The 9,565-nt window shown below is 60.5% G+C and overlaps 1 protein-coding gene across 1 annotated transcript; it reads right to left on the bottom strand.

The window, feature by feature from the left end:
• Positions 1-267: 267 nt before the first annotated feature.
• On the bottom strand, positions 268-1,014 carry NEUROG2 (neurogenin 2; the record flags this gene model as incomplete). The annotated part of the gene is made up of 1 exon (XM_080675494.1): positions 268-1,014. The coding sequence occupies one exon, from the start codon at positions 1,012-1,014 to the stop codon at positions 268-270; it is 747 nt and encodes a 248-aa protein (XP_080531620.1).
• Positions 1,015-9,565: the final 8,551 nt, after the last annotated feature.

Below are 9,565 nucleotides of genomic sequence, written 5' to 3'. Positions count from 1 at the left end.
CTCCTCCCCGCGCCTTTCCGGCCCTAAGAAGCGCCCCCTCCCCGCGCCCACCATCCTCCGGACTTGGGCTCCGTCTCCGCTTCAATAACTCAGAGCCCATCTGGATAAAGGAAGTTCCTCTCTGGGGGCACCGACAGACCGCCGACCAGCCGGGCAGACGTCTGTGTCTGCCTAGGACTCGAGCGGATTTCCAGGGCCGGGAAGTGGGGCGGAGAGGGCGCTGCGTGATGGCGGGGTTTGCACCGCGAGCGAAGCTGGGCGCGCGGCCTAAGCGCACCCCCCGATCGCGGGGCGGCGAGGCGCGCAGCAGCGCTGGTCAGGCGGCGCCGGCGGCCAGCAATCTCGGTCCAAGCCAGCGGGGCTTGCGGGGGAGAAGGCGCAGCTGTACGGGGAGGTGCAAGCGGACGGCGCGGAGGAGGGCGGCGCGGGGCTGTCGGTGCCGCTCCACGTGGACGCGGGCGACGGGCTGTCCCCCACGCTGCCCAGGGCGCCGCCCGGGCTCGGCAGCGTGGGCTCGGGGCGCAGCGGGCCGGGCAGGCCCCCGCCGCAGTGGTCGGCCAGGCGCAGCGTCTCCGTGAGCGCCCAGATGTAGTTGTGCGCGAAGCGCAGCGTCTCGATCTTGGTGAGCTTGGCGTCCTCGGGGAACGTGGGCAGCACCTCGCGCAGCGCGTCCAGCGCCGCGTTCAGGTGGTGCATGCGGTTGCGCTCGCGGTTGTTGGCCTTCAGCCGGCGTGTCTTCTTGAGGCGCTGCGCTGTCTCGGCGGTCCGGGCGCCGCGGGGAGCGGCCCGCGCCCGGGAGGGACGCCGCCAGCACTCGTGCCCCAAGCCCGGAAGCCGCGTCCCCGGTGCTGCCCGGCGCGGCCCACATGCCCCACCCGGCGCGCCCGGCTCCCCGTGGTCCTCGTCCGCGCTGGACCGAGGTGGGGTCCGCGCCACCGCCGGGGAGGCCACGCCGAGCAGCGCCAGCGCGCCCGCCTCCTCTTTCATCTCCAAAGCCTCGGACTTGACGAACATCCTGCCGGAGGGAGCGGGAGGGAGACACCGAACTGTCTGTTACACAGAAGCCAGGGCACGTGCGTGGGGTCCCCGGGACGCGCGCCCGAGAGAAGCTCAGCTGGGGAGGACCCCCGTGCCCCGCGCGAGCACCCGCGGCCAGCCCTCAGGGCCCCGCGTCCGCCCGGGAAGAGGCAGAGTCACAGCCCCAAAGCTCGGCGCGGGCCCAGGGCGTGTGCGCACCGCGGGCTGCGGACCGAACCCCCCTCCGAGCTGGTCACTTACTCGGCTGGTTTTCCAGCGCGTGCGGCCCGGGAGGGTCCCGTGTATGCTCTCGGGGTGCGTGTCCGTCTGTCACTCAGCCCCCGCCCGGCACGCGACCCCCGGGCACTCTAGTTAAAGCGAAGCGGCTTGGGGTTCAGTGGCTGTGTGTCTGGCACACGACTCTCCTTAAAACCCTTTATATACCCCCCGGGAAACAATCGGATCGCCCCCGGCCGCCTCCCTTCTCTCCCCTTCCCCCTCCCGCCCCTCCCGCTTCTCCTTTCACTGCTTCATCCGCATTCAGTCCTTTCTCCCCGCGCCCCTCCCCTCCCCCGCCTGCCATCCATCCTTCTTTCCGACCCGCACCCCTCCATCTAATCAGCATAAAATGGTTTCAGAGCCCCCGCCAGAGCTCCGGGCTGCGGCGGGTCCGCGAGCGAAGACCCGGGGGTCGCCACCGCCTTGCGCCCTGATTGGCTCTCGCGCTCGGCCGGAGCGTGCCGCTAATTTATTAATGAATGGGGGGGCGCGGGCGCAGCTGGCCAATCCCGTCGCCCGGGACCTCGGGAGGCCAGCGAGCCACGCGCGCGGAGCTCGCTCCTTTTCAGCGGCTCCACGGGGGCCGGGCCCGGGGGCAGCGGGACTCCCCGATCCCTAGGCGAGGGTCCGCACCCCAGGAGAGCGGTCGGCCCTGGTGCCGTTTTAAGCATCACTCGGTTGTGGAGGAGCGGGGTCTGAGTAGCGCGCTGTGGGAACCGGGGTGCGCTGTGGGAACGTGTGGGGAGAGGGAGCACTGTGGGTTCATGGGGGCAGCGTGCCCGGCTCCTCAGAGACCAACGCCAGAGGGTGAAAGACATACGTGGCAGGATTCACAGAGGCGCCTCCCGAGAGGAGCTGGAGAGCGGAGAGCCGGAGGGGCTATCTCAGGGCGTGTGACAAACCGGATCCGGCCACGACACGGACCCTTTTCAGGGCGACCTCAGTAGCCGGCGGGGGGACAGCAGGAGGCAGCAGCCGAGCCCGGGAGCCGCCGACTCGCCTTCCGAAAGCGCGGGCCTGCGCTGACTTTCGGTTGACCCCTGCTCCGCGCTGGGGGCGTGGTGAGGACGTGAGGCACGTCCTCCCGGTTCTCCAGGCTTTTCAATAGGAAAAAAGGGCTCAAGGGCGCAGGGATCCCAGGAACTTGTTCCGAATTGTTCGCCCGCTCCTTGCTGCTCCGCCCGCGCTCACGCCCACCCTCCTGTCGACGGGGCTGACTTCGAGGGACCAAGCCAGGGGCCCCCAGAGGACTGTGCGGGCGGGTGGGAGACGCGCCGGGTGGGCCCGAGCCCCAGCTCGCCGGGCAGCCCCTAGAGGCCCCTCTGCAAACTAAATGGAGGCCGGGAGCACCTGGATGGTTAAGGGTTGAAAAGCGTCCCATTGGCTCTGTAGGCATTGGAGACACGGTGTGTTTCCGGAGGGAGAGGAAAGGTTTGATTTGTGTGGCGTTTTCTGCAGGGAGGTAACAGCAGGATTGGAAGGAGCAAAGTAAAAAGTGAAGATTAGAATCACCCGAAGCAGATCTCCAACCTCCAGACTTCCTTCTGTCTTTTTTTTTTTAATATGTTTTATTGATTTCAGAGAGGAAGGAGAGGGAGAGGGAGATAGAAACATCAGTGATGAGAGAGAATCATGGATTGGCTGCCTCCTGCACACCCCACACTTGGGCTGGAGCCTGCAACCCGGGCACGTGCCCTGACCGGGAATTGAACCGTGACCTCCTGGGTCATAGGTAGACGCTCAACCGCTGAGCCACACCTGCCAGGCCCTTCGGTCTTGAAATTATGTGAGAACTGCCAGGATCTCCACTTAGTTCCTGGATATTTGTGCTTTGCACCTCCCCTACCTTTTAAAACAAATTCCCTAAGTTTAAAAGCATTATTTCCCTACCCCCTCTGAATCCTTTCAGAACAGCTGATTTCATTGGTCAGCAGTGCAGGCATCTAAAAAGGAAGGAGAGACACGCCCAGTGTCCCCTCTCTCACTTCCCGGTCCGTCTGCATCGTGAACGTGAGTCAGAATTTCACAAAAGCCTCGAATCCAGGGCGAGACCAGACAGGGTGAGACACCAGAAGGGTCCACTGGGCGACATGCACACGTCAGCACTTCCTTTACAGGGGTGACCCCTCTGGACAGCCCCCCCAAAACCCTTTGGGGTCTTGGCTCCCAGGCAAAGATGGAAGGAGCACCTGGAATTGCACAGGACTTTGTGTTGATTTGAAGGAAACAGAAGGAGAAAGCGGGTTGTGAGGACATGCTAGGAGGAACCGTGCACATCTACCTCTCACCGCACGCAGCACAGAGCACTGTGGGTGCAGGTGGTGGGAGCACTAGGGTCGGCCGGGAGGTGTTGGCTGGTCTGATGTGGAGGCTTGAGGAACCCCATGGAGCCTCGTCCACCCGCAGGCACAGAGACGGAGCTGTCCGGAGGCTCAGCCGGAACACAGGGACCCTTAGTTGACTGTTAACACATTGGGGGCTCACCACCCCTGCGGGTTCCCTCTTCTCCCAGGACTGTATGTCCCAGGACTGTCTTTATGGTGCCCTGAAGGATGCGTGCTGTCCCTCTGAGGTCAATGGTGCACAGTTAAGTGTGTCCAGCAATGAACAGTGAAGTATTGTCCGGGTAAATCGCACGTTTCTGATTCCAGAGAGTTCCTTCGAATGGAACAAGTATGCCAAGAAACGTAAGATTTCAAACTTTGACATGAATCACTCTGTAAATATAAAGATATGGTGGAGCTTATAAGACGTTATTTTTTCAATAAGGCCTTCTTCGGGGGCTGCAGGGAAGGTTGCCTGGGAAGTACAGGCCTTTGAGAAACCACCCGAGACCACCTTGCATGTGAGTCTAAGAACTGTGGTTCTGTGTGTTGTAGCTTTTAAGAGAAGCATCACCTTTGATGCCAGGACACTTCGGGAAAACTTCCTGTGAAGGGTATTATTTTACAGGAGAAACGCTGCCATGAACAGGGTTAGAACCTAGTGCCCCAGGAATGCCGCTCACACAGCCCGAGTGCTGTGATCCTCAGCGATCCACTGGGTTTTGCTGAAAGAAGGCGATGGGCTTGCCGCCCGATGGGCAGGATCTGACCAGCGCCGTGCCCTGAGCTGGACTGTCCAGGCCCCTGTAACTGAAGTGAACTCAAGAGGCACTTGTGTGGTCCCCAGATTGTTCGGGCGCGAAGGGGCTGAACCCGGGAGGCGGGGCGGACCGGCTGCAGCCAGGGCGGTGACCAGGGCGCTCTGTCCACTGCGTAACCTGTCCCAAGGGGTCAAACTGCTCATCCCCAGCCCCTTGCACGGCGCGCTCCCCCTCTAAGGGAACAAAGGCGGGGCGGTGGTCGGAACAGGGAAGCCATGATTTACACCCCGGGGCTCCAGAGGGGCTGCGAGGGCACCTCGTAAAGTCTTTGTTGCTCTGAGAAGCCTGATTCTGCAGCAACCAGTCCTGCGGGTGGGTGTTGCTGCGGGGCCACCAGGACATGGCGCCCATACTTCACCTCACAGATGGCCAAGGAATCCGTCCAGGCAACAGGCTGGGCTGGTGCAGGTGCGGGGGGGGGGGGGAGGGGGCGGGGGGGGTGGGGGTGGTGGTGGTGGTGCGGGTGGCTTTATCCAGAAAGTACTGTGGTCCCGGAGCCAGTCCCCAGCCCCAAACCTGCAGGACGCGCCCTCCCAGGGCTTTGTGGCCTGAGTTCTGGCCCCTCGGATGGAGGGAGCAGAGGGGAGGGAGGGAGCAGAGGGGAGGGAGGGGCACTGAGGGGAGGGAGGGAAGCAGGGGGGAGGGAGGGGAGCTGAGGGGAAGAAGGGAGCAGAGGGGAGGGAGGGGCACTGAGGGGAGGGAGGGAAGCAGGGGGGAGGGAGGGGAGCAGAGGGGAGGGAGGGAGCAGAGGGGAGGGAGGGGCACTGAGGGGAGGGAGGGAAGCAGGGGGGAGGGAGGGGAGCTGAGGGGAGGAAGGGAAGCAGGGGGGAGGGAGGGAGCAGAGGGGAGGGAGGGGCACTGAGGGGAGGGAGGGAAGCAGGGGGGAGGGAGGAGAGCTGAGGGGAGGAAGGGAGCAGAGGGGAGGGAGGGGCACTGAGGGGAGGGAGGGAAGCAGGGGGGAGGGAGGGGAGCAGAGGGGAGGGAGGGAGCAGAGGGGAGGGAGGGGCACTGAGGGGAGGGAGGGAAGCAGGGGGGAGGGAGGGGAGCTGAGGGGAGGAAGGGAAGCAGGGGGGAGGGAGGGAGCAGAGGGAAGGGAGGGGTGCTGAGGGGAGTGAGGGAGCAGAGGGGAGGGAGGAGAGTTGAGGGGAGGAGGCGCAGGGGGGACACAGAGGCAGAGGCAGAGGTGGTGGCTGGTGGCTGGGCCAGTAGCCCGCCCCCGCCATGGGCCCGCTGGTGCTCCCCTCCCCCACGTGGGGACCTCCTTCTCAGGTGACAGGTGTGCTGGGACAGGAGACCCCTCTGCCCTCGGAGGGGATACCACCCCAGGGAGGCAGGAGGGACAAACGAGATTAGCGGAGGCCCAGCGACAAAGCCGAGGATTTAGGGACGTTAATCCGAGTCATCTCTCCCGGCCTGTAGGGACCACGCACAGGGCCTCTCTGCGGCTCACCCGGCATCCGGCGGGGGTGGAGGGAGGGTGGGGGGGATTACCTGAGTCCGGAAGTCCCGTGGGCACTGTCCCCTTTGCGCCCTAACGGGACAGCTGCCCCTCGTGTCCCCGGCAGCCCCTCCAGTGCCTTCACGCCCAGGACCTTCCTGCTGGCGCCGCGGTGACAGCGCGTGGTCCGCGGGGAAGGCCCATAGGAGCGGGCCTGTCCGGTGATGTCCCGCGTCCCCACAAGGTGACATCGCTGTGGACACGTGGGACTGTCCACGGAGAAGGCTGTGGACCTGCCCTTGGAGACAGGACGCCGGTCACTAGGGCTGACCCGCGGCTCCGATGGGCACCCCCACCGGGATGGGCGCAGTGGCTGCCACCCACCCGGGAGCCCACGCGTGATGGTGTCCGAGAACCGAGGTGGAGATGGGCGGCGTGAGCCCGGACAGGGCGGCCGCGCTTCCCTTGCGTGGCCCAAGGTGGCAACTGGTCCTGAACATTCGGGCACCTGGCAGCTGAGCGTGTCATCCTGTCGCTCCCAACACCAGCGCCTGTGCTGGGGCGCGGGGGGGGGGGGCGGGGGGGCCTAGGCAGTGGGGGTGCAAGAGCCGACGCCACTCCATCCGCGAGATGACGCCATCGCTGGCGTCACACTAGATGATGGCGAAATCGGGACACGGCACTGCTAGTGTGATGACGCAATCGCCGACAAGGACTGACTTGCGTGCCCAGCGCTGGCGGGGGGGCGGGGGTGACGTGTTCCCACGCAGGCGGGCCGAGCCTAAGGGAGGAGGCGGCAGTCCAGGGTCTCTAGGTGCTCCCTCACACCAGGAGGCCTGTGGCGAGTGCCCGCAGCCTAACACCTGGACAGCCCAGACCCCCCAGCCCTGGCGCCCAGACCTTTGCCCTGAGGGGGTTGCCCTTGGCCCAGGAGGGTGCCTACTTGGCCTGGCATTTTTGTTCTGCTAAGTGGCAGGCAACACCAGTCTCAGCGTGATGTCATGTGTGTCAGATGCAGGGCCTGCAGGGCGCACGCTGCCGGTCGCCTTAGGCCCTGCCCCCTGGCCCCAGACGCCACCCCCCACCCCCTTTTCCATTGCTTTCCCCCAAATTTTACTCTCCTCCACGTTCTCAGGCAAATTGTGCTTTCTTTCTTTCTTTTTCTATTTTTATTGATTTCAGAGAGGGAGAGAGAGAAACATCAATGATGAGAGAGTATCAGGGATCGGCTGCCTCCTGCACACCCCACACTGGGGATCAAGCCCGCAACCTGGGCACCTGCCCTTGACCGGAATCAACCCCCAGACCCTTCTGTCTACAGGACGATGCTCTATCTACTGAGCCACACTGACCAGGGCCTGTATTTCACTTTCTTGTCTGAATCTTCCTTTGGCCTCAGTCTCATGAAATTGGCATCAGCAATGCTTACTTTTCCCCATTCGTATGCTTGGAAACAAGTCATTTGTTCAACATAAGCTAAGTAAGGAGTAGCGTCTAATTAAAATAACAGCCTCCCCCAACTCAAAAGCTCAGTGCGTTTCCCTTCCTCAGAAAATAGGATGAAGGAAAACACGCCACAAAGAATTCTAAGCCAATAATAACCACACACACAGTCTGAGAGGAAGTCAGTCATGTCCCGGTTCCAGGCATCAGCCGAGGGAGAATCCTAGCAGTTCCCATCAGCTTGCTGGCCATTGGATTCTCTCTAACTCCGTGTTTAAGAGGAAGTAAATCCAGAACTCGGGACACGATGGCCTTCATCCCCATAGGGCACAGTCAACACTCAGGTCAGCGTGGCCGCTGCCAGGCAGGACGGGGCTGGACCCAGCTCTCACCTGTGCCACGTGCCCTGATAAGACTGTCCTTTGAAGAAGTGATTTCTTTTGCAGTTTTTCTCAGTTGTTTAGGCTGCAGGGACGGCCGGCGGCAGTGTCTGGAGCACGTGCAGATTCCTGATGAAAACGGAGGAAGCAGGGACTGCTTGGTGTGCAGGGAAGCAGACTGCAGGGGCAGGCGCTGAGCCAGGGCTGGGCCTGCGGGGAGCCATCCAGTTCGTTCAGTCCTCACTCGATCCCCAAGGATGACAGCCATTTCACAGATGAGGAAACCACTGCCCAAGGTCAGTGCTGACCAAGGTTGGGCTCCTGCTGGCATTCCTGTGCCCTTTTCTAGAGCAGTGTGTCGGCCCTCTGAAAAGGAAGACTCTCTGTGGCCCCTTCGTGCAGAGGCCACGATTGTTCCCCGAGACGTACAGACATGAGCCTGGTGTGAGCGCCTATGCTTCTCTCTCATGCAGCCATGAACACCAACAAAACGTACATGAACACAAACACAACTATGCATGAAGGCAATTCCATCCAAATTGATACTGAACTGAAGTGGTAGGTCATGCGCAAATGCAGGCACATCTATTCTAAATTACCTGGAGACACTCACGTCTGGGTACCTCTCACGTCACTGGGTACGGTGTGACTGCAGCCAGCACTTTGCTGTCAGATGCTGAGAAATCTACAGTGTCACTGGCTGTCATCAAGTGTCAACAAATGATGTACATATTAAGTTGCCTTTGTTTCCTTCTTATTTGCTTTTAAGTCACTACTTTCAGTCGTGATCAGAAACATTAAGTGCAAACAGGTCACAAATATCTCACGTGACCAGTGGCCACGGAGATCCCGTGTCCTCACAGACACCTGTGCTCAGGCCTATGGCTCCACACACGCTGGGAACACCCTGAAATGATGAAAATACCTCACCCGAGTCCAAGACATTCCAGGAAATGGGTTTCTCCTGACAGGACTGAATGGGGCCCCTCTGAGGACACAGCGAAGACGAGACGGCCCTTTTCCTACAGGACGGGCCCCCAGCTGTCAGCGGGGTGCTGCTGCCCAAGGGGAGGCTACAGCTCTCGTCTTGCCAGGAGTGGTCAGTACCCAGTTCTGATGATGAGGTGGGACAGAAGTGGTCTATACAATTGCAGTCTTTTTTGTTTTTAAAATTAAATATATTAGGGTGACATTGGTTAATAAAATTATGTAAGTTTCATGTGAACATTTCTATGATACATAATCTGTATATTGCATGGTGTGCCCACCACCCAGTCAGATCATCTGTCACCATATAGTTGGCCCCCTTCCCCCTCTCCAATTCCCACCCCCTTCCCTCTGGTAACCACCACACTGTTGTCTGTGTCTGGTCACACACATACACTCATCTACACACACACAACCTACACACACACACTCACCTACACATACACTCAGTCACACACACATACACACACTCAACTACATTCATACACACTCACCTATACATACACTCACATTCACACATACACACTCACCTATTCATACACATACACTCACCTATATACACTCACAGTCACACATACACACACTCACCTACACATACACTCACACACACACACTCACCTACATTCATACACATACACACTCACCTATACATACACTCAGTCACACACTCACCTACACATACACTCAGTCACACACACACTCTCACCTACATTCATACACATACACACTCACCTAGACATACACTCACAGTCACACACACACACACACTCACCTACACACACCTTCATTTACTGTAAAGTTGAACTAGCTTTGCCCAGTCAGAAAGGAACATAGTACGGAAAATCAATAATTAAGACTAAGAGAAGAGCTCACAAA

Source organism: Plecotus auritus (assembly GCF_963455305.1).
Source record: "Plecotus auritus genome assembly, chromosome: 6".
Taxonomy (NCBI): domain Eukaryota; kingdom Metazoa; phylum Chordata; class Mammalia; order Chiroptera; family Vespertilionidae; genus Plecotus; species Plecotus auritus.
The sequence above is the reverse complement of the archived record's forward strand: the minus strand, read 5'-3'. Positions and strand labels throughout refer to the sequence as shown.